Source organism: Drosophila bipectinata, chromosome 3R, assembly GCF_030179905.1.
Source record: "Drosophila bipectinata strain 14024-0381.07 chromosome 3R, DbipHiC1v2, whole genome shotgun sequence".
In the NCBI taxonomy this organism is placed as follows: Eukaryota; Metazoa; Arthropoda; class Insecta; order Diptera; family Drosophilidae; genus Drosophila; species Drosophila bipectinata.
Window position 1 is genome coordinate 15445675 of NC_091739.1, and position 25240 is coordinate 15470914.

Sequence of the window (25240 nt, forward strand, 5' to 3'; positions counted from 1 at the left end):
TAATGGGGGCCTACATTTATACTTGCGAGATGATATAGTCTATGGTCTGTCTTTACCATTCCATATCTATACCTATATCCTAAAGAGTGTAGCAAAGTACAGTCATATACTCGTAGTCTAAGCCTTCCATACATAATATTTATAATGAAAATATCTATATATATTCCAAAACCTAATCATTTATCCTTAAAAGGAAGATTATTTCTGATTACAATTCGGAATAAAGGAATAAATACGAAAGAAAATGGCCTGCCAAAAATGGCGGCTGCTCTAATATAAACGAAAATGGATTATCCTGGCTGAGGGCTATGGGCGGGGGTGGCTGTGATCCCTGGGGGTGGTGGGCTGTAATACACTTTCTGTGTGTTGATGGTGGTATGGGGGTGTGCGTGCATTTTCGAGACGTTTATAAATGAATGTAGGCATTTTGAGTTGACAGGCACGAAAATTAAAAGAAAAATGAGCTTATTTTTTGTTGTGGAAACCAGCCAACCATCAACCGACAACCTACAGCCCACTGCCCACAACCCACACCACCCACAGCCGATGGCTGCTGCTGCTAATCTGGTGGCCTGGAAACCCAACGGTTGCCTTTCAAACAAACTTTGACACGCACACGAACTTTTATTATTATTAAGACTCCAAAAGAGGAGGAGATGGCGGTGGATGTGGATCGAGGGGGCTCTGAAATGAAACCCGTCTGGGTCTGAGACTGGGTCGTGCCGGGCCGCCTTTTCTGGTAGGAATGGGACCACGGAGACCGAGTATGGTTTCTGAGGCAGATTCGAAACCGAATCCAAATCCAGAGCCACTGCCACTGGCACTGGCACTGGCAGTGGCAGTAAAAGTAGCAGCCACCGCGCGTCGCGTCGCCTTGCGTGCAACATTTTTCTTTTGAAAAATGAACGAAACATGATTCGCCAAAATAGCACTAACAGAAATATACACAAACACACATAAATTCATAAACAAAATACATACAGAAAAAAAAGTGCTATATACAGGGGCAGGGACATACAGGGAAGGCCCGAACTTTGGCCTATAAGCTGTACATAAGCCTAAGGGGGAACCTTTTCCTGATGAGACAGTGGCGGAGTTAAAAATAAAGAAAATGGGGTTAGAAAATTTTCAGTTAAACTTAAAAATATTAATTTAAATTTTAAGTTACCGCTTCCCTGCTACGATTAATCGATTAGTTTTGTCGCAAAGCCTAAATGACAATAGAAAGTGTGGCCAGTCACCTGACATCGGCTGTCAAAATCGAGAAAAGAAAGCATCAGCTGTCAAAGAAAGCTCCACAAAAATAAAATCAATGGATCAGAATCAGGATCATGATATGGAGGATCTTTTGGGTACATTGGGAGATCCTTCTATAAGTAAAGTATCCTTAGAGGCCAGCATTGGTGAGTTACCCTCCAAGAAATACTGCACCCCTCCCGAACAGAGCCCCTGTGTGTCCTGGCCAGTGATCTGGGTAATAGAGGGGGAAGTAGCTTCTGGCTGGCAACCATTTTGTGATACCCGGGAATAAGGGAAGTTCCGAGGCAGCCACCATATTGGTTGTATATTTCCTATTCATGAGCATCTACAATGCTGCTTATTATGATTACTTCGTTTGGCCATTTATTAAAAATCCATTGATGCGCACCCAACTCCACCTCCAACTCCTCCGGATAAATGGATAGACAGATTCATATCGCATTCGAGGCACGCATTCACACGCACTATCGATAGCTATTGTCTCGGTGGCTCGACGGGATTTGTGCGTATCCAAATTCCCCACGGATCGAACCAAACGAATCTTGGCCTTTGGCGGCATTATCGCCTATTGTTGCCTCTTTGGCTACAAACTAAAATGAAAGTCATTTTTCGACTCATTTCATTTTATTTGTATTTGTATTTTTTTTTTTTTTGAAAAACTATTCAAGCTATAGAGTTTTAATTCTGAGGCTGAGGAAAATGTATCTTCTGCACGTTTTAGAGACGACGTTTTAGTTGGTACTGTCCCCGGATTTCTTCATTAATTTTAAACTGAAATGAAGTTGTTACCCGACAGAGTCACGGCATTGTCCTGTCAAGGTTGCCGTGTCATGGAGACATATGCTACCCGTTTCCTTTCTCTAGGATCTGTCATTATCGTAATTAAGTTGCAAGTATCTTTGGGCTGGGCTGGCATTTCGTTTCGTTCTCCAATCAGTTCTCTTCTTTCTATATATATATATATACATATATATTCCAATGAATCACAAATCTGATTACTTTTCAATTCGATTTAGTTCTGTTTTTTTTTTTTTTTTAGCTTCTCGGATCGTTGACAACTTTTGGAGCATGACTTGGCTAGAAGTCATAGAAAAATACTCTTATTCTCAATTATGTTATAGATATTTCCAACTCGGCTTGGGTTTCTTTTTTTTCGGTGGCTTAAATTCCATTATGCAATCAGTTAGGCCACCAAGCTACGCAAGTTTATTGACCACTTTGGGGTCTAAAAAAAGGCCCAAATTGTGATGGGAATTTCAAGAAAAATTCTTTGAGAAATTTTGTGGCTTTCTAAGATGGGAAAGACTTCTTGCAAGTTCAAGAATTTTCCATTTGAAAGTTAGTTATGGTTCTTAAAATAGGAAGAGTATCTAAAGAAGTCTAGTCCCAACTTTAATTAGTTTCCATTGTTTCCTCTGGTTATCATTTAATTTCCTGTTCATCGAAAGAAAACATCAAAAAAATGGATGTTATTTAAGAACATCTGGTGCAGTGGTGCACCTATTGAGGATCTCTATTACTTGGCCACCACCACCACCGTCGACTGTCTGGCCTGGTCTAGTGGCCTTCCTTGACCCTACTCCTCCCGCTGGCGGTGGCTGTCTGGCGGCAAAGTGAGGGCGCGGCGGACCTGGAGGGGCACCAAAGCGGTGCCGGAGCGGACCGTAGAAATTGTTGAAATTCTACGTGGTCAGCATTACGCTACAAATTTACAAATAAAAAAAGGAAAATTTACATGCTGACAAAATAACAAACAGACAGAGGGGTTCGGGGTTTCGGGGTTTGGGAGGTGCAGCCCGTCCTGACCGGCTTTATTTTTGGTCTAGTCCGGTCTGGTCAGCGGCATTTCTGCTGCATAATCGTATCACTTTCAAGTGTTTAGGTTTCATCTTGCGAAACCCTCTGCCCCCTTTGCCAAATCCCGCCGCCAATTGCATAATTCCGAGCGAGTTGATGTTTAATTAGCACTTGACCCATTGAGTACCCATGTGGCTTTAAGGATTATGAAAGTTTTCCTCAATTACTGCGCTTGTTTGTCTCTTCCGATTATTATTACATTCAAATGAAGCTATTCAAATGGGCCACAAGCCGTCCATTCATGAGGTTCATTCAGCTTCTTCAGTTTGGATTTTTATGGCAACTCATTACCGAACCAAAAAGTGGCTGACTTCTTCGCTTAAAGTGCAGATAGTGTTGCCGGGCCATGTGTGTCTTAACAATGGAGAAGCTCGTAAGCTGGTAAGCTGGGGAGTTTGGTTTCTTTTAAGCCATTTCATTGTTGACACTATCCAAAGCCGCAGATCTGTCCTGTCATAATTGTTGCTCACTGGCTTTCCATGGCAGCTTTTGGTCTCGATGTCAAGGATGGTCTTTCAAAAATAATGGAAAGTGTAGGTCTAATAGGGTCCTCCCTAATTAAGGCTAGGTCTCTTTCTAGGGTCTCAAGGCTCTTAAGGCTGAGGCTTCTAGATAAGGCCCTTCTAAGCCCTTCTAGGCTTCTAGTTAGGGCTTCTAATTTTGAATCAATACTCTAATATGATCTGATCTTTCACCGGATACTGCCTGGTCCCCTGCCTCCATCAGCAGCGGCTTCTTCTTTATTATTATCTCTCTTTTTTTTTGCGCCGGCCACAATTTAAACTAATTAAGTTGTAATAAAGCACTCAAGAAACCGCTTGAACACTGAGGAGAAACAAAAAAAGAAATATATGATTAACCAGGCGAGTTTCGGCTTGGCTCTGTTTCCTACTGTTTTCTACCAGCAATCGAATTGAAAAAAAAAAAATTGAGAAAAATATACAAGCATCCAATCGACTCGCCTCGTTGTTGATGATGCTGCTAATTTTTCAGAGCGAACCCCAAACCATGCCCCCTCATCCGATTGTCTATTTGGTGTTTGGGTTTTTGAAGTTCACCCAAAGCATTTTAGCCTGGTCTATTAGTTCAGTGGCCCATTAATGTGCATACTGACCGGCAAGCTCTTCATGATTGCCGTAATTGTGTTAATTTTTTGGGCAAATAACTGGCTGGTTTGATGGAAGCGGGATGGTGGATGGAAGCCATATCGGGGTCACCACAAAATGAACATTTTGGGTCAACACTTGAGCGAATTGGCTCAAATTTGTGGCAAATAAGTCAAGGCTTTTTTTAATTTTTAGGACCTCAAGTTTAAACTTTTTTTGAAAAGTATTCTTTGAAAAAACCTTCAGAATATTTGAAGACAATCCCCAAGTCACTCTATAGAACGTATTCTCTCTCAAAAAATAGTATTCTGCTTATATTTTCTAAAAAGTACAATCGAATTCGAAAAAAAAATGTGCGATTCAGACTCTGGAGAAAGTACTTCCTCCATCTCTTCGCTGGCACCGAGCACATCGTCCACCTCCTCATCGGGACTGAGCGAGTTCGTGGACGCCAAAACAGAGCTGCAGGAGATCTACCAGGACTTGGGTAACTACATAAGGAATATGCAAGTTACTGTAGTGGGTGGTGGTCTCGAGACTGAGGAGCAGCTCCAGGGCCACCTCGACAAGGTTAGGGCTATTGAGAAGGTTCTGGCCAGGGACAGGATGAAGGTGGCCTTCTTCGGGAGGACCTCCAATGGCAAGAGTGCCGTCATCAATGCCATGTTGCACGAACGGATCCTGCCCAGCGCCATGGGCCACACCACCAGCTGCTTCTGCCAGGTGCAGGCCAGTGACGATACCGGGCACGTGAGGATCGAGAAGGAGGACCAGCAGTTGGAGCTTAGTTCGCTGAACGACCTGGCCAGCGCCCACTCCCCCAGGGCCCTGAAGCCAAAGACCCTGCTGCACGTAAATATGCCACGGAGCCGCTGCTCGCTATTGGACTACGATGTCGTGCTGATGGACACTCCAGGAGTGGACGTCACAGCCCAGTTGGACGACTGCCTGGATCGGTACTGCCTGGACGCGGATGTCTTCATCCTGGTGCTCAATGCCGAGTCCACGGTTTCCCGCGTGGAGCGGCAGTTCTTCAAGGAGGTGGCCTCCAGACTCTCCCGGCCGAATCTCTTCATCCTAAATAATCGCTGGGACGTGGCCAGCAGCCAGGAGCCGGACATGGAGGAGCAGGTGAAGGACCAGCACGTGGAACGCTGTCTGCAGCTGCTCGTGGAGGATTTGGGCGTGTACACCGATGAGGAGTTGGCCCGGAAGAGGATCTACCACGTCTCTGCCCTAGAGGCACTACAACTGCGAATGGGCATGAAGACCGCTCCCAGTCCACAGACCCAGGAGCGCTACCGTGAGTTCCAGCGCTTCGAAACTGATTTCTCCACATGCCTGGCCCACTCCGCCCTGCGGACCAAGTTCGAACAGCACTTGTTGAGTGCCCAGGAGATCCTGCGGGACATAGAGGTCACCCTCACGAAGCCCTTAAGCGAGAAGGTGCAGCAGGAAATGATGCAGTGCGTCGAGGAGAGGAGAATGCTCCGAGGGGAGAGGGATCAGAGGGAAATCCAAATCTCGTATCGCCGGGAGCAGCTAGGCTTTCGGGTGGACGAACTGTGCGACGAGTCCTTGGAGCTGGGCCAGCGGGTGCTGAGGGAGCAGATCAACCTGACCCTGGCCGCGGGTGTGAAGGCCTTCTCCCAGCCCTTCCATCCCCAGCTGCCCCGACTGCTCACCCACTACCAGCGCTGCCTCAGTGCCCATCTGGACGCCCTGCTCACCACAAAGATCGTGGAGCAGATCTCCCTGCCGCTGCAGCAAAAGATGTACGACTTGGAGCAGGAGGTGCAAGGAGAAGCCTCGCTGGAGGAGACCCTCACCTGGCAGCTGGTCTACAGCCTGGACTGCCAGTCTCTGATGAAGGATTTCCAGCCGGATCTGCGCTTCCGCTTCTCCTGGGGACTGGCTGCTCTCTGTCAGCGCCTCCAAAGCCAGCTGCCAATGCCCTCCAACTCGGCCCCGGACCGGAAGCCCTTGAACGGCCACAAGGACGTCCAGCCCACGGTGACTCCATTGGTTCACAAGAGCCAGCTGGAAATGGCCCTTGCCTTTCTGAAGTCCGACACCTCTGTGGGAACCATAGTGCTGGGTGGCCTGGCCGTGCGCTCGCTGGGCTGGCGGACGGTTCTGGTCCTGGGCGGGCTCCTGGGAACCATTTACCTCTACGAGCTGCTCAGCTGGACGCCCGCAGCCCAGGAGCGCAGCTTCAAGCGCCAGTACTCGCGACATTTGCAGCAGCACCTGCGGGCCGGCGTCCTCCAGACCGCCAGTGGCTTTGAGCTCCAAATCCGCCAGCAGCTGGCCAAGATCCAGAACCGGTGGGCTGTCGAGGCCGCCGAGTCGCGGGCCGAGGTGGACGCCAGGGAGTGGGAGCTGAGTCAACAAATGGAAACCCTGGAGGAGTTGCAGCTGAAGCTGAAGGAGCTCCGGGGCAGGGGTCATGTGCTGGCTCTGCGACTGCGGGAGTTTCAAGAGCTCTACTTGCAGAACAGGAATTGAACCTAAAGGGGGGGACTATTGTTTTTATTTTCAGTTGAGTTTTTGGTTAAATTTTAGGTTCCTTAATTGGTTTATTAAATTTGCAATTTAGTTTAACAGTCTAACTAGTTGTTATACTAACTTTTATCAGGAATTTAAAACCCTAACCTCAATCTCAGTCAGGCCCTAACCTCAATCTTCTCTTTGAAAAATCCTTCCCTGCCAACAAATTTAAAACGTTTTTGTTTCGCTTTTCTTGTTGACGGTTAAAATTACTTGATTAGATTGTTTTTTCTTCCTCTTGATGGCCCAAACACACACACACACACACCATACACACACCCTGAGAGCCACAAGCGGAACATGCACATGCTGGGAACAAGAACAAGAGAACCAGTTTTTGTAATTTTTTTAGTTTTTAGTTTTTTTTTTGGCTTTTTTGTGGAAGCCCCTGAGCCGCGACTCGAACAAAGCCTCCATGTTGAAGCGGCCAAAAGCAAAAAACAGCTAACACACACACACACACATACATACACTTGAGCAGGCCAAGCCAAGCCATGCCAAGTCAGGGGCGGAGCTAAGCGAGCAACAGAGTGCGCATGAGCACAGCCAGCTCGTTTAGAGGGAGGAAGTCCAGCCAGTGGTCTCGCTCGCACTCGTACGCTCAACCCCGGCTAGAGAGCGCCATTTCTCTTTTTGGCCTCGCAGTCGCAGTTAGCGTCGACAGCGATGGCGGAGCAGAGCAGAGGCAGCAACTGAAGCAGCGACCGCGTTTTAGAATTCGTATTTGAATTTTTATAAACGCTCGAGTAACGTTGGACGCTTGACGCGCGCGCAGAAAAGCGAGTTATAGACGAATCATATAAGGAGTTGTGGGCGTGGACAAAGCCAAAAGAAAGCAAGGCTCAAAGGACTATCCTTCCGACTTGGCAAGGTGACGCGGCATTCGAAGTCGGCAGTTCAAATCGCGAGTCGAGTCAAGTGCTACGCTCTCTGCCAATTAGATGATTTGGAGAAAAAAATTCTAAAAAACCCAAAAAAAAAAATAAACCAAAAACTGTGTCAAGTTAATAAATATTATTAAACTATTACGCGAAAAAAATAGGGGGGGCTCTGGAATAAAAGTGAAAGTTGGCAAATCAAAAATACCCCACACAGCCCCACACTCAAGTGACCATTGTGCGATTCTTAAAAAAAAAAAAAAAGCCTCCAAACAATAACCAAAGGCATTGCAAAATAACTTAAACCCATTTTCCACCGATCGTACTGTCGAAATACAAAAAAATAAACCCAACAAAAGGTTGCAAGTCTGCAAGAGTCGGCTGTCTGCAACGGAAACGGCCATATTGTCGATGTGGATGTCGATGTAGTGTTGCCATTGTTGATTCTGCAACATTTTGGCTGTCAAAACGTTACATAATTGTCAAAGTGTTTGGCCAAAATATCAACAACAATCAGCGCTTTATTGCAACAATTTGTGTTCAATCTGCTCACAAAAGCCACCAACTATTTGGCCAAGATACGTTTGACTTTGGCTTTCGAGGTGTGTTGTTTTGTGTTTTATTTTTGGATTACAGACACGAAATAGTGTTTCACGGTAGTGTTGCAGCATCTTCTGCCCTCAACTGACAAAAGGTTTGTGACGAATTCTGTGATTATTGCATTTTTTTTAAAGATTATTATGCAGAGAGTAGGGAGATTCATTAAGGAAAGATATGGCATATGTACATATTAGAAACCAATTGCAAGATTGACCCCCTAAGAATAGACCCCCTAACTGCTTCTAATTTGGCTTATAAGGCTTCTAGTATTTAAGGTTTTTAAGCCAATTTCAAGATATAATATCAATAATATCTCCACAGACCGATTTTTTGGGTTTATTATGCGGAGAGTTAAGAGTATCTGAATATCTGGAATAACTTAAACCAACTATATCTTATTCCTAATACCAACATAATTTTCCAAGCAAGTCTAGACCCCCTAACTCCTTCGATTAGGCTGTAAGACTTACTGTATTTAGGGCTTATAAGCTAACATCTTCGATAACAGATTTTTTTGGGTTTATAATGCCGAGAGTTGATAGATTCTTTAAGAAATATTTAGCCATATCTTTGGATAAATCGGAAACCAACCTTTATCTACCAACCATCTCAAATACCAACATAATTCTCCAAGAAAGTTGAGACCCCCTGACTCCTTCGATTTGGCTTATAAAGCTGACACTATTTAAGGTCTATAAGCTATGCAAACACTTAAGATACTAACTACTACTTAGAACCCGAAACCACCCCATATTAAGTACCCGTCGGGATAGCCCACCCCATTAGAAGCTCCATTACGGGACACAGGCTTCCTTCCTGGACTAAACTTCCTGAAAGGTAACCGAAAATTACCAAAGATAGCCCCCATCCCCCACCCAACAAACACCCATTGTTGGACACATCAACACCTCATGGTCGCCTAATTGCCGGTGACAGTTGTGCGGGCTGGCTAGCTGGCTGGCCGTTGTGCTCCTGGAGTGGAAACAATGGAACGAAAATCGAATAATATTTTCGTTGTCGTGTTGACCACAATGCGGAGCAACCAAAACATAAAGACAAACACAACCAAGCCCAACAGACCAAAAGACCAAAAACGATAAGTAAACAATTTCGGGCCAACAGCCGGACAACAACCCACACACACACACGCATTCCAAACTGTTACCAAAAAAATTATTGTAAGGCTTAGAAGAAGGAAGAGAGAACAGGCCTAAAATAACAGGCCACGATATCAAGCCCTAAAAAAAACATGGCCAGAACAGAGGAAGACAGAACCCAAAATGGTTGCAGCGTCGGGTTTTGTAACCAATCGTAAGAATAACAAAGCGTTGGCCGGGCCGAGAGCCAAACTCGGTTCCATCTGCTGTGTTTATTCTAATTTTTTGACCCGACTGCCTCAAGTGCCCCCTCCTGCCCTGCCCTGCCCCCCTGCCTGCCTCAAGTGCAAAGGTCGTCGCCGTCACACCACTTGAGTCTAAAATACCTTTCGGTCGAGTTGCGCCCCTTTTTCTTTTTGGGCCTTATCTAGATTGTGGCTTAGAGTGGTGTGTTTGCCCACGCTCTGGGCCAAGTCTCCTCTTCGTGGAATTCCAGTCGATGTTAAGTAGTAATTTTCTGATAATGCCCCCTGACCCCCTCTCCACTCAGATTTTCCCGAGAATTCCCAGTGCAAATATTTGACCAGGACCAGGACTCACTCTGGGTGTCAATTGTAAGCGATACACTCTGGGGGCAAGCTTTTATTTTGATTGGAGGGTTTTGTTTTGGATTCGAATAGCTCCGAGAGCTGTCACAACTGATCATCAATTAGAAAGGACGGGGTGGGGGTGGGGGTGTCCGCTGGGAGCTTGGGAAATTATTGCATTCATGGCCATATTTTTCAGCTGCTTCCGTCAGGCGGATGAGATCTCTCGGAGATCACGTTTTAACGATTATGATTAATGATCGTCGCTCCCACTTTACTGACTCTAGTTGTATGATCTCCCCGACGATGATCTTTAAAAACTCTTAAATCATCCTCCCACAGGAAAGTGCTACTGTTCGGTCAGATCCTTATATACCTTTAGTCCCTGGGGCATATATAGGATAGTCTTTCTCCGGATTATGGATCGCCCTCTAAGGAATTCAAGAAAATTCCCAAGGAGCGCCTGGGGGAAAGTCATCTTTTTTATTCAAAATGATCAAAATATTTTCGTATTTCTACCTCGCTTTAATAGGAACATAAAGGCCTCGACTGAGTCCAGGGGGAATGCCATTTAAATCTCTGATATCAGATCCCTTAGTAACCATTGACCTCCACTTTTCCAGGTGAATACATTCGCTTGCCTTTGGATGATTTGCTGAACGACGTGCTCAAGCTCTCTGAATTCCCGCTCGAAGACGAGGTAAGTTCCTCTTTCACGGTGCTGGTGGACTCCCCCATCCAACCCCCATTTCCCTCCAACCATTCCAGTTATCCAACGATCCGGTGGCCTCCACTTCCCAGGCAGCTGCCGCTTTGAACGAAAACCAATCGCTTAGGACCAGCTCGGAGACCGGCGAAGAGTTCCTCGGCGGCGAGGTAGTGCCCCTCAAGCAGCGTAGGATCGACACCAAGGACCAGGAGAACGACCCGGAAAAGGACAACAACGGAGGGGACGACTTCTCGGTCAGCGACTTTGACGACTTGCAGAACTCTGTGGGCTCGCCCCTGTTTGACTTAGATGAGGACGCCAAGAAGGAGCTAGACGAGATGTTGCAATCCACGGCTCCGCCCTACCACCACCCCCATCCTCACCACGGCCATCCCCATGCGCATCCCCATCCGCACCATCATGCCGCCACGATGCACCACCACGCCCATGCCCATCATGCCGCCGCCGCTGCCGCTGCCCACCAGCGTGCAGTGCAGCAGGCCAACTATGGCGGCGGCGTTGGCGTCGGTGTCGGAGTCGGAGTGGGCGTGGGCAGCGGTACGGGTAGCGCCTTTCAGCGTCAGCCATCCAGCGGTGGATTCCATCCCAGCCATCACCAGGTGAGTGTCTGTGTGTGCCTCGATCTTTATAATCCTCCCCATCAAAAATCGAGAAACCGAACAAAAGGAAGGTTGCTCGCTCGCTCGGCTCGGAGTATATTTATTTATAATTTGATGCGGATGCTCGGCTCAAGTGCTGCCATCCGTCGAGCGCTCCACATACTTACATGGCTATACCTGTGCATAACTTACGGGAATGTGGATATGGCCAGGTACAGGTGAGGTCAAGATAGTAGGGTCTTTTCGGGAGGTAGAAGTACTGTGAGGTAAAGCAAAGGGATAACTTGTAGTATAGCTATCAAGTTCTTCAAGTTACTAGGGTTATGATCTCTGGTTTAAGACTGGAATGTGTTAAAAGCCAGGTAGAGGTAAGAAGGCCTTTGGGTGTAGAGCTACTATGAGATGTAGAAAGTCCTAAACAAGATAGCTTACTGAAGATATAAGATATAACTTTAAATACCATAGGATTGTAGTTCATTTTCTAAAGGATCTTCATTTAATGTTCTTCAGAATTAGTATTATCTATTACTATTACTAGTATTATAATCTCTCATGATAATAGGGTCTTCAAGTGTAGAATGTTTGATTTTAGAATGTTTTCTAAAGCATCTATAGTATAACTAGTATAAGTATAGTATCTAGTATAACTATCGTATCTACTATAGTCTCCACACTCTTTTTAAACCTCCTGTTTAAGTCCCCCATGTTCCTAGTAGTACGATCTCCGGTGTCTTGAAAGGTATGTGCTTGTACATCTATATACATATGTAATCATTCAAGGATCATTTGCACGTCGCTTTCGTTATTCTTCTGCTGCTTCTTCTCGTTTTTGGAGTGGCTCTTTTCACTGGCTTCGTTATTCCCTCTACATCTCCAGTTCTGGCTTCTTCACGTGGCTCTGTAGAACCCCCCTAACCCTAACCCTCTGCCATTCTCAAGCACTTGATCTTGGGACCGACTGCTCTCCTCAAGAGTCGAACTTGTTGTTGTCTCGGCTCTGTGCCGTGTGTTTGTTGTTTGTACAAAGCTTCAAATCTGGTTGTACATGCTCCTCCCCCTCCACCTCCTCCTCTCCCACCACATCTTGTGGCCCAAAAGTCATCCGCTTTTATTCCGTTTCCAGCCACAAGTTCGTCAATCAAGACCCCAGTCTCCAATCTGCTGGCTTTTCGGATTTCTTGGCCTTTGTTGTACGGAAGAGTCATGGTTTGGTTCTCCCATTTTGACTTTATACCTCAGTGATCTTAAGTTTTCTAAAGATTATAAAAATCTTAATTTTAAAAACTTAAAACTTGTATATTTTAGTCCGAACTAACTAATCCCTCAAATAAAAATATTAATCCACCACAATTCCGAGTGGAACAAGTGCTTCCTGAATGAAATACCAGAACACCTAAGCCACTATCTTCGACCTTTAGAAAGAGATAGGCTTAGAGTTGACAAAAGAGACAACACAATAGGCCATAAAGGCCGAAACAGTCATGAAGTCAGCGGCAATTACCGTAAAGTCTCTTCCCCGGTAGCCACACCATTCTCACCGATCTCATCCTCTGGAAAATGGGAAAAAAAAGAAAACCACTGACCGCTGGGTGGATTAGGCTTAGACGTTTGATGTGGTGCGGTGGTCTTTTTGGTGAACTGCCAGCGGGTTGTCTCTCTCGGCACTTGCCAAAGCCATTTAATGAGCCAGATGATCGCTTATTCGACGGCTTCTCGAGAATGGCTTTAATCCTTTTCTGCCACTACCACCACCAGGGATTTTCCAACTGTTTGGTCGAAAGTGTCATTAGGCGGCTTGGTCTTTTGTTTTTCCAGCAGCAGCAGCACCCAGCTCCCTTCGATCTCATCCTAGGGCGAATTATCATTATGCAACTTCCTGATCACATTTAATTTTCCATTTTTCTATTTGCATTCATTGATGAGTCGGGGTTATGGCTAGCTACCTGGGCAGTGCAGGTGGAAAAATTAAAGACCCTCTTATCCTATAGAGGGTGTTGGTTAGGAAATAATCGTACATATATTTAATAAAATATTCATTTAATATTCAAGTTCTTTTTAAAACCCTGAGGTTTTAGCTTTTTATTAAAAAATAAATTCTGAATCTTCCTCTGGTCAGGGTAGAACCTGAGCCTCTTGAAAGAAGAACCATCTTTAGAGGTGCTACTTACTTTCTGGAGAGGGAAGGGACTTACAATTTCTTTTATTTAATATAATTATTTTTTAGCAGTGTACTGTTGCTAATTGCAATCACTGGCTTAGCTCTTCAGCGGAGAGAGAGTGGGCAGGCAGGTAGGCTCCCCCCCGGGAGGAGTGGGCAGGGAGGCGCCTCTGCGTTCATTACGGACACTTTGTGTTTTGTTTTCATTTTTTGCGCCGGGCTTTGTTGTTTTTCCCCCAGCCCCCCCAGCCTCGCAGACATTATTTTTTTGTCGCCTGCAATGCGCCACTTGACTTTTCCGCATGGGGCCGAAGTGTTTATTGAATTCGGTGGCACTTTGCAGTGTCGAGGGGGGGGCTCCTCGGCCAGCAGCCACCTCCCTCTGCCACTACCCGGTTGATTGCATCTTTTGAGCTGCGGTAGCCCCTGCAATTAAATCCCCATTTAGCGCGCGCGAATCGCAAAACAAAAAAAAAAATATTCATCTCTTAATGTCCATCCCTGCCCTCCGCCCAAGCTGCTGGGTGCTTTAATTATGTGAATTTTAAATATTTGCAAAAAGCTTAACGCTGAAAAATCAGCGCAGAATAAAAAAAAAAACAGAAAAAAAACTTTATTAATTATTTTACAGCATCTCTGGTGTTTTTTTTCTTGGCAGTTGTAGTTTTTTGCTCCTCCACTTGGTATTTTTTTTTTTGCTGTACGATTTTAATTCAATTTATGTAAACAGTTTGATGGCTGCGGAGGCTCAAGTTGCGAGTCGGAGTCGGTTGTCATGGGACTCGATTTGTGCACACACATAAATCAAGTTAATGACAAAAAAAACAACACACGTCTCAGGTGTGTAGCGGAGGGATTAGGCCATAGAATCATCCAAAACTTGGCCAGAGTCGGATCGGTGATTCCCAACCTGGCCATTGATGGATGGAGTGGATCCGGATAGTTCGTGGAAAAATGTTGAACAAATATTCGAATCGCTTGTTTTGGCGATTAAGGATGAACAGACTAGGCAATGCACTAGGCACTTGCCAGTTTCTGATTAAGACACCTTCCAGGTAATTTAAATAAATGGGAAACAGTTTATTTTATCATTAGCGCCTCTAAGGGTTTTAATTACAAAACAAAATTAATAGTTATCGATTAATAATAGGAGGAGTGGCTAGTCTTTCGGAGGTATGTATGTATATACCCCAAGTTCTGAAACCCCCTGATAGATACTGCTAATGGGATTGGGGGATCTTAAAGCCCTATCAAATAATAGTAATTCCCCGATCGAACATGCAATCTAACGCTTCTCACACCAAAGAATCTCCAAAGACACAGACACAGATGCAGCCACAGAATCAGGAACAGATACAGATACATATTCACAATCCAGATCGCTACCGTGTCTAAGTCGGCGGTTGGATTTGTTTGCGTGTGAATCGTAACAAACAATGGCCCAAAGCCAGAGCCAACACCAGAAGTTAATGACAAGACAGTGACAATTCAAATTACACACACTCACAGATACACAGATACAAAGATACATCCTATACAGATACAGATACAAGCTGACTGCAACTGGCTAAAGTGAACGCCCAATGCTCGTGTGGAACTCCTACCTGCCTTACCAGCTTACCTGTTTGCTTTCAGGAGCGTGTTGAGGCATTCATTAGATACACATGCTCCGAGATACACAGGTTGTGTTTATTCAGCCACCTCCTTCTCTCACCAACACAGAAAGAGATGCATCCGAGTATCCGAACTGGCCCTGGCTACTGTCATTCCGCCAGCCAGCCAGCCAGTCAGTCAGTCAGTTAGTCGGTGCTGGTCAAACGACAACTCAACGTCAACGGACCTCCGAAGAACGAAACATTCAACATTCATATTCGATATTTCCTTTTGTCGGGATCTATATCTGTATCTGGCAATGTCAGTGTCAAAGTGCATCAGCGTCAGCGTCAACGTCACGCCGATATTGTATCTCATCTCTGAAAGATCTTAATTGCGCGGCTTGGCGGCTTGCCGGCATTTAGCATTAAAAACAAATTTGTGGGCCACATCAGCCATCAGCCATCGGTCTTCAAAGGAATCGAGAAAGGATCCCATCGAAGATCGGAAATCAAAGATTGAGGAATACTTATCCCGAGTGTGAGTGATGCATCTGAGGGGGATGGGCGGGGGAATATCTGCCCACGCCGGGGCTGCGGAATTAGTTAAATAAATAAATAAGCCCACCGATAATTAAAAATAACAAAAGGCGGCCTAATGAAGTCGTAGTTCGTAGTAGTTCCACGATCAGTCAGTCAAGACTTACAGGGCAGAGGCAGAGGTAGTCTGTCTAAGAAAAACAAAGTAAAGAAACCCCAAGACTGGAGCCGGAGAGACCTCTGGCTGGGCACTTGTCAATTCGTAAGATACAGATACGAATTTCATTTCAATTCCGAGTTGATCGATCTGGCAGTCAAATCGCCAGACTGATACATTGTGCACGTTTTTTGGCTTACAGAGAAGAGGTAGAGGTGGTGGTGGAGCTCCATGGAGGTGGAAGTGGAGGTGGAGGTGCCTGTGAGCTCTGACAGCTGGGAGATTGTTACTTGTAGCGCTATTTGGATTCAGTTTATTGTATCTTTTGGTGGATTGGCGCGTTTCTAGAGAATTCCCCGGGCGGATGATTGATCGGTTATTGAGTTATAAGTTTCGTAATGCCCAGCGACTAGCGACGAACCCTTCTCACCTTGTTAATACATCAACACGAGCCTGGGATTAATCATTGTCTTGACTCCTCTCCTGCAGGGTCGTATGCCGCGCCTGAACCGCAGCGTCTCCATGGAACGGCTTCAGGACTTTGCCACCTACTTCAGCCCCATACCCAGCATGGTGGGCGGAGTGTCGGACATGTCGCCGTATCCCCACCACTATCCGGGCTACTCCTACCAGGCGAGTCCCTCGCAAGGCGCCCCCGGTCCCGGACAGCATGGTCAGTATGGTGGCGGAGCTGCTGCTGCTCCCCTGCAGCCGCCACCACCGCCGCCGCCGCACCATGCCAGTATGCTGCACCACCCGAACGCCGCCCTGGGTGACATCTGCCCCTCGGGCCAGCCCCACTACGGCCACAATCTGGGCTCGGCGGTCTCCTCCAGCATGCATCTGACCAACTCCAGTCACGAAGCCGATGGCGCCGCCGCCGCAGCTGCCGCCTATAAGGTGGAGCACGATCTGATGTACTATGCGGTGAGTTTTTATTTTTTAAATTAAGGATTAATGTTTATTAAATAATTAATATTAAAATCTCTAGAATACCTCCTCGGACATGAACCCAACGGCTGATGGTTTCATGAACTCCATTTTCACCGACGAGGATCTTCATTTGATGGACATGAATGAGAGTGAGTATCCATATGCTATATAAAAAGTGTATCTATAAGATCCAAAGATATTAAATATTAAATACCAAGTAACTTTGAGATATCCTGAAGTATAAAAGCTTTCTAACAAAAAAAGCTTAATTCCACAAAAAAAAACTTAAATTCTGAATAACCTCTCCATTTATTGAAAAGCTTTAGTTTACTAAGCGGACTGCGCATCGCAACACCTCATCATCTTTTGGCGCGGAGCTTTGACTGAAAGAGAACGAGAGCGAGAGCACGCCCGCCAAAAAGTGACTCACTCTTTCAGAGAGCTTTTTTTTACTGTTGGCGCTTTCTGGCCTGGCCGCTTTATCCGACGGGGTTCTGTGTGTGATTAGCATACGAATTTCGTACAATTAGTTCACAGTGCCAGAGAGGAGATGTGGGCTGAGGGAGAGGGAGACGGGCGGGCGTAGTAGTGCTCAGGTTTCGCTGTGGGCAGCGCGACAAAATTCAGATTCATGCACACTCAACTCAATGGGCGAGAAAGAGCCAAAGCAAAGCAAACCGAAAAGAACAGAGCGCGAGTGAAGTCGAATCAGTCGAACACGAACAATCGAATACGATAGTAAAGTAAATATTAGAATCGACGCGACTCGAAAGGGAACTAACTACTCGACTACATAAAAATCAATTAAATAATAAACCCTGTATTTAACCAAATATCGCAATATCGTACAACGTGTCGTATACTTCATACGCAATTAGCATAAACCATTTAATGATACAATGACGCATTTTGTCACAAGTGTGGCATATTAGTTCATATTCCTCTGCTCTCCGTGAGCTGAATTCTATTTAGAACGTTCGATGACGAGCGAGAGTGCGCGATACCGTGAGATATAATAGATATATAGTGGCCGATCTAGCCGATATAGCTGAGAACGCAATATAGGAATACGACAAAAATACGATTCAACAGGTGAGAGTGATCGAGTTAATGGCATCATGTGCTGCCTGGACCCTGGGTCTGGGTGGGGGGTGGTGGATGTTGTTATTTTTGGTTTCTCATCCCCAAAAAAAGAGCGAAAGGCACAAGGAGGTAGTCGCCAGTCGCCAGTCTAATATTCGTCTGATTTCTGGTGACCGCGTAACAATTTTTTCATTAGTCATGCCGCACGGCGGATCTGGCTCTGTTGCTGATATCAGCAGAACCTTCTTCTCCCTCTCTCTCTCGAGCGTGTTTCCTCCTCTCTAATGCCCGCTCAGCAAGTTTTTTTTTTTTTGCCCGCCTGTTTGCTGTTTACTATTTTTAAACTGCTGAGTCATCGTTTTTCGAAACAATAACGTTAGGCGGAGGAAACGTAAAAAAAAAAAACAATAAAAAGCTCAAAGCCTAGAGAGAAAAAATGGAAATTCTCTAAAAAACAAACAGAAAAAGGGGTTAAACAGAATAGAAAAATAATATATTTTATAGTTTTAATTGGGTTATGTTACGCTTACGTTACGTTATATACGTAATATTATTATTTTTTTGGCTGATCATGAAACGTGTCACTGGCTTTAACCGTTATCTTTATTATTTCCGTTATGTCTTACGGTCACTGATAACTCTCCAGTGCTCTGTGCTCCGTGGTCTCTGCTCTCTAGCGTATTTATAGACACCTTCAATTACATATATACAAAGTATATACAAAGTATCGCATTTTGTCAAGTCATCAATGTTTATGATTTAAGCTTTGACCTTGCTGCCAGAGGAGGGCAGTATACGAGTATCTCTCTCATAATCGGCTTTACGGATTGATTTCACTAATTAACTGCATTCGGGCATTACAAGTTAGAAAGATTGCACATGGAGGTGGTGCCTCGGAATATACCCACGGGGTCTGGCTGGCTGGCCCACCGATAAGATAAACCCCTTGGATCTGAGCTCTAAAACTCCTTATCAGTGTATGTGGCAATGTGGCCAGGTATTTGCGAAATTTCAGGCCAACAGAGCGACGCACGAGCGCACTTATACTCATACATACTCCGCAATCCTTATCGCCCGATAAGATAAGTCGAGTAAAATATGGAAAATGACTGAACAGTTTTTTTTGTATTCCACCGACCGGCTCATATTTCTGCCTGTTTTTTTTTGTGCTGCTGGAATGCTCATCGTCGTAAATTTTTGCTGAATAATCGAAGCTGGGGAGAGTGTGATTCAGGACGTAGTCCCCGATAAGGCGAATCTGTCTAATAAACGTAGACTATACGTGAACTGGGTCAGCTAGAGATCTTGAGTACGTTTTTGGAAGAACTATAGTATAGCACTATAGTTAGTTTCTGATCAAAATAGAAGAACTAGTGTTATATAACCCATATAGTAATATTAAAAATTTCCATCGTCTCAAGATGAAACATATTTTAAAAACCTCATGAGGCTTATCAGTTCAAGTACATATAGGAATCATCAAATACTGCTTAGTCACTTAATTATAAATAGTTCAAGTGCTGGTCCGATATAGCTGCTAGTTAAAAAGTTCCACTGGGATAGTCCTAATAAACCATTATAGATAGCCACTAATAACCCATTCTTCCATCTTATCTTCCAGGCTTCTGTCGCATGGTGGACAACAGCACCAGCAACAACTCTTCGGTCCTGGGTCTGCCCAGCAGTGGACATGTCAGCAACGGCTCTGGTGGCTCTGCTCAGCTGGCGCCGGGAAACACTCACGCAAACCAAGTCAACGGAGCTTCGGGCGCCGTGGGCCCAATGAGCACTGGCGGAGCTGCGGGCATGACCGCCGATCTTCTGGCCAGCGGCGGTGGTGCAGGTGCACAGGGCGGGGCTGATCGCTTGGACGCCTCTAGCGACAGTGCCGTCAGTTCGATGGGCTCCGAGCGGGTGCCCTCCCTCTCCGACGGCGAGTGGGGCGAGGGCAGTGACTCGGCGCAGGACTATCACCAGGGCAAGTACGGTGGCCCCTATGACTTCAGCTACAACAACAACTCGCGGCTGACCACGGCCACCCGTCAACCGCCGGTGGCGCAAAAGAAGCATCAGTTATACGGAAAGCGGGATCCTCACAAGCAGACCCCATCGGCTCTGCCACCGACAGTGCCGCCGGCAGCTGCCACGGCCGTGCAGTCGCAGAGCATTAAATACGAATACGATGCGGGATACGGATCCTCGGGAATGGCCAGCAGTGCTGGCGGTATCAGCAGCGAAGCTGGCGCCATGGGACCGGCCCTGTCGAAGGACTACCACCATCACCAGGCGGCCTACGGAATGGGCGCCAGCGGTAGCAACTTCAATGGGGACTACACCCACCGACCCACTCCCAGGACTGCTGAAGACCTGGTGCACCTAAATCACACCTACTCGGCCCTGCCCCAGGGAAGTGGTGCCCTGCCAAGACCCCAGGCGCGCGACAAGAAGCCTCAGGTGGCCACTAAGACAGGATCAGGCAAGGGAGCCAACTCTGGCGGCGGTAGCAGCAGCAGCAGCAGCAGTGCCGGCGGCAGTAGCCACGGCGGAGAGGATGAGCATCTGACCCGTGATGAGAAGCGTGCCCGTGCCCTGAACATCCCTATTCCGGTGCAGGACATCATCAATTTGCCCATGGACGAGTTCAACGAGCGTCTGTCCAAATACGACCTGAGCGAGAACCAACTGTCCCTGATCCGCGACATCCGTCGTCGTGGCAAGAACAAGGTGGCGGCCCAGAACTGCCGCAAACGCAAGCTGGACCAGATCCTCACCCTCGAGGACGAAGTGAACGCTGTGGTGAAGCGCAAGACGCAGCTGAACCAGGACCGCGATCACTTGGAGAGTGAGCGCAAGCGCATCTCCAACAAGTTTGCCATGCTCCATCGACATGTGTTCCAGGTGAGTCTCTAGAAGACAACCCCTTTCTTAGATCCTGAAACTAACCGTTCAATAACCCTTGCAGTATCTTCGTGATCCTGAGGGCAACGCATGCTCGCCGGCTGACTACAGCTTGCAGCAGGCCGCCGATGGCTCTGTCTACTTGCTGCCGCGTGACAAACCCGAGGGCAACAACACGGCCACAGCTGCCTCCAATGCTGTGTCCTCGGGCAGCAACGGACATGTGCCCGCCCAGGCACCGATGCACGGCCACCATGGCCAGCACGGAATGCAGGCCCAGCACGTCGGTGCTGGAATGAGCCAGCAGCAGCAACAGCAGCAGTCGAGGCTGCCCCCGCATCTGCAGCAACACCATTTGCAGCAGCAACAGCAGCCAGGAGGTCAGTCGCAACAGCAGCACCGCAAGGAATGAAAGTACCTGTTGCGAATCGCCGCAACAAAGAGTTGGTTCACTAGCTTCCAGCGCGAGCAGCTTCGAGCCGAGCAGCAGCAGCAGCACCAGCAACACTATCAGCAGCAGCCGCAATTCGATTACCGCTACGACCTGCTGAACAGCAGTTACCTGTACTAATGGTTATTCTTCTTCACTAGCTGCAACATGTTGCTGGCAACATTCGTTGCACCTGCTGTTGCTGCTATATCGGGCAGTGGAAGCTTCTTCATACATCCCTCCCTCTCCATCCCCCACACTTCCATCTACAGTTTACTTTAGTCAGCTTTTCAGCTTTGTTATTTATTTTGTAATTATTAATTATTCAGACTCGTCCTAACTTTTCCGGAGAGCCTTTTACTTAAAAGCGAAAGAAAAAAAAAATATGAAAAAATCTATACTTGTGATAAATCAACTATTTCTTCAACTGGCGCTCACAAGCAGAACACTAGCGAATGCAAACAGATTATGTTTTAAATGAATTTTAAAATCAGAAAAGTATGCAGAATCAGAATCAGAACCCCCAATCACAAATCACATTCACACACAACATAGCTTATCAAGGCGTCGTCCAATACTATTCGATGGTGAAACCGTTAACAGATTTATATAATATTAGATTGTAAAATAAATGAGAAAGCATAAATGAATACAGAACGAGAAATGTAAAATATAGATATATAGACAATGAACACACACATCCAGAAACACATGAACACCACACACACACAGTCGTTTGTAAAGGTTGATAGATATATTGCTGGACATGAAATGAAATACGCCCGTAAGACAGTTAGTTGTAAGCCCCTAGCCGTATACTATAGTCTAGTGAGAGAGATCTACCATAGAAACATTAAGTTCACGCGGCATTTATCAAAATCAACCCATTATACCCACAAAAACAAACAAAAAACACATCCACAAGCAGAAACATAACACAAATTAGCGTATCAGACTAAGCTAGCATCTAGAATCTGTAAATACATACTTTTAACTTAGTTAACCATTAACCAGAATTAGGCTACTGAAACTACAAAAAAAAACTAAGAAAACCCTAAAAAAAAGAAAGAATACAAAAACAAAAAAAAAGCTAAGGCCCTTGCTAGGGCGTATCAGCAGTCCTGGTAGAGGTTTAGTCGATAAGCGATAAGAGATATTAATATTTAATATTCTTCAAAACAATGTCCTACAGCATAAAGAGTTTAACTTTAATATAAACACTTACACGTACTATATTAACTTAACAGGTCCGCTACGAAAATCGAAACAATCTATTGTTACTGTAGGCATACGTATTTTAATTGTTGTAATGAATTTCGCGCTTTTTGGAACGCAAAACACTACAAAAACTACAAAATTCAATAAAAGCGCGCAGCTTTTCAATTACGGAACGCGAAATTATTTGTTGTAAATTGAAATTGAACTAATTATCTACCATTGTACTACTACTACTCGTACAGACACTCTAATGCATACGTAAAAACATTAACATTAATTTGGAGGGAGTGTGCTCAGACATTACCAAAGTCCACAAGATACTAACCCAAGGATTACCATCGAGGATTCCTGTGCACGCTTCGGCCAATACCATGTACTTGTATGTTTCTATCAGATTTGTATGTATGTTTCATAAGAAAATTTGTATGCTTTAAAAACGATCAACTTTTCGTCAGCTAAACAAAGAAACCGTCAAAATTAAAGAAAAATACTAAAAAAATATATAAATTCATTGTTATATCAGTTGTTCTGGGAATTCTGGTTCTATAATGAGGTTTGGAGACTTGTGGATCCATGAGAGGTCAATATGGCTCACACCGAAAGCCATATCTTTGCCAATAGTCATCCGATTCCAGAACGGAGTACCTTAAATGAATTGTAGAGGGATTCTTCATCATTCTGCATCAAAATCCAGGAACAAAATATTTTTTAGATTTTCTGTCAAATTTCCTGGGTAGACCCCTTCAAAAATGGGGGAAATGCATGAGAGGTCAATATGGCCCACGCCGAAAGCCATATCTTTGTCAATATACATCCGATTCCAGAGCGGAGTACCTTAAATGAATTGTGGATGGATTCTTCATCATTCTGCATCAAAATCCAGGAACAAAATATTTTTTTGATTTTCTGTCAAATTTCCTGGGTAGACCCCTTCAAAAATGGGGGAAATGCATGAGAGGTCAATATGGCCCACGCCGAAAGCCATATCTTTGTCAATGTACATCCGATTCCAGAGCGGAGTACCTTAAATGAATTGTGGATGGATTCTTCATCATTCTGCATCAAAATACAGGAACAAAATATTTTAAAGAGTTTTTGTCAAATTTCCTGGGTAGACCCCTTCAAAAATGGGGGAAATGCATGAGAGGTCAATATGGCCCACGCCGAAAGCCATATCTTTGTCAATATACATCCGATTCCAGAGATGAGTACCTTAAATGAATTGTGGGTAGATTCTTCATCATTCTGTATCAAAATCCAGGAACAAAATATTTTTTAGATTTTCTGTCAAATTTCCTGGGTAGACCCCTTCAAAAATGGGGGAAATGCATGAGAGGTCAATATGGCCCACGCCGAAAGCCATATCTTTGTCAATGTACATCCGATTCCAGAGCGGAGTACCTTAAATGAATTGTGGATGGATTCTTCATCATTCTGCATCAAAATACAGGAACAAAATATTTTAAAGAGTTTTTGTCAAATTTCCTGGGTAGACCCCTTCAAAAATGGGGGAAATGCATGAGAGGTCAATATGGCCCACGCCGAAAGCCATATCTTTGCCAATAGTTATCCGATTCGTGAGCGGAGTACCTTAAATGAATTGTGGATGGATTCTTCATCATTCTGCATCAAAATACAGGAACAAAATATTTTAAAGAGTTTTTGTCAAATTTCCTGGGTAGACCCCTTCAAAAATGGGGGAAATGCATGAGAGGTCAATATGGCCCACGCCGAAAGCCATATCTTTGTCAATGTACATCCGATTCCAGAGCGGAGTACCTTAAATGAATTGTGGATGGATTCTTCATCATTCTGCATCAAAATACAGGAACAAAATATTTTAAAGAGTTTTTGTCAAATTTCCTGGGTAGACCCCTTCAAAAATGGGGGAAATGCATGAGAGGTCAATATGGCCCACGCCGAAAGCCATATCTTTGTCAATATATATCCGATTCTTGAGCGGAGTACCTTAAATGAATTGTGGATGGATTCTTCATCATTCTGCATCAAAATCCAGGAACAAAATATTTTTTAGATTTTCTGTCAAATTTCCTGGGTAGACCCCTTCAAAAATGGGGGAAATGCATGAGAGGTCAATATGGCCCACGCCGAAAGCCATATCTTTGTCAATATACATCCGATTCCAGAGATGAGTACCTTAAATGAATTGTGGGTAGATTCTTCATCATTCTGTATCAAAATCCAGGAACAAAATATTTTTTAGATTTTCTGTCAAATTTCCTGGGTAGACCCCTTCAAAAATGGGGGAAATGCATGAGAGGTCAATATGGCCCACGCCGAAAGCCATATCTTTGTCAATGTACATCCGATTCCAGAGCGGAGTACCTTAAATGAATTGTGGATGGATTCTTCATCATTCTGCATCAAAATACAGGAACAAAATATTTTAAAGAGTTTTTGTCAAATTTCCTGGGTAGACCCCTTCAAAAATGGGGGAAATGCATGAGAGGTCAATATGGCCCACGCCGAAAGCCATATCTTTGTCAATGTACATCCGATTCCAGAGCGGAGTACCTTAAATGAATTGTGGATGGATTCTTCATCATTCTGCATCAAAATACAGGAACAAAATATTTTAAAGAGTTTTTGTCAAATTTCCTGGGTAGACCCCTTCAAAAATGGGGGAAATGCATGAGAGGTCAATATGGCCCACGCCGAAAGCCATATCTTTGTCAATGTACATCCGATTCCAGAGCGGAGTACCTTAAATGAATTGTGGATGGATTCTTCATCATTCTGCATCAAAATACAGGAACAAAATATTTTAAAGAGTTTTTGTCAAATTTCCTGGGTAGACCCCTTCAAAAATGGGGGAAATGCATGAGAGGTCAATATGGCCCACGCCGAAAGCCATATCTTTGCCAATAGTTATCCGATTCGTGAGCGGAGTACCTTAAATGAATTGTGGATGGATTCTTCATCATTCTGCATCAAAATCCAGGAACA

General features: G+C 45.1%; 2 protein-coding genes across 8 annotated transcripts in view; both read left to right on the top strand.

The window, feature by feature from the left end:
- The window catches only part of cnc (NFE2 like bZIP transcription factor cap-n-collar), a 40835-nt gene extending 18055 nt beyond the window's left edge, over positions 1 to 22780 (top strand). For 4 of the 7 annotated variants that reach the window (XM_043212175.2, XM_017247579.3, XM_017247581.3 and 1 more), the window contains 6 exons: positions 10559 to 10635; positions 10704 to 11264; positions 16201 to 16638; positions 16703 to 16793; positions 19349 to 20625; positions 20690 to 22780. In XM_043212175.2, coding sequence (XP_043068110.1) covers positions 10559 to 10635; positions 10704 to 11264; positions 16201 to 16638; positions 16703 to 16793; positions 19349 to 20625; positions 20690 to 21037 — 2792 coding nt within the window. In that variant the 3' untranslated portion in view covers positions 21038 to 22780. Of the gene's footprint in view, positions 1 to 1314; positions 1404 to 8329; positions 8346 to 10558; positions 10636 to 10703; positions 11265 to 16200; positions 16639 to 16702; positions 16794 to 17282; positions 17737 to 19348; positions 20626 to 20689 lie in introns of those variants that run through there. The other 3 variants (XM_070282131.1, XM_017247584.3, XM_017247585.3) reach the window with 3 other exon arrangements.
- On the top strand, positions 4470 to 6829 carry fzo (fuzzy onions). Its single transcript, XM_017247147.3, has one exon. It carries the CDS (start codon positions 4575 to 4577, stop codon positions 6729 to 6731), a length of 2157 nt encoding a protein of 718 aa, XP_017102636.2. The 5' UTR covers positions 4470 to 4574; the 3' UTR covers positions 6732 to 6829.
- Positions 22781 to 25240: the final 2460 nt, after the last annotated feature.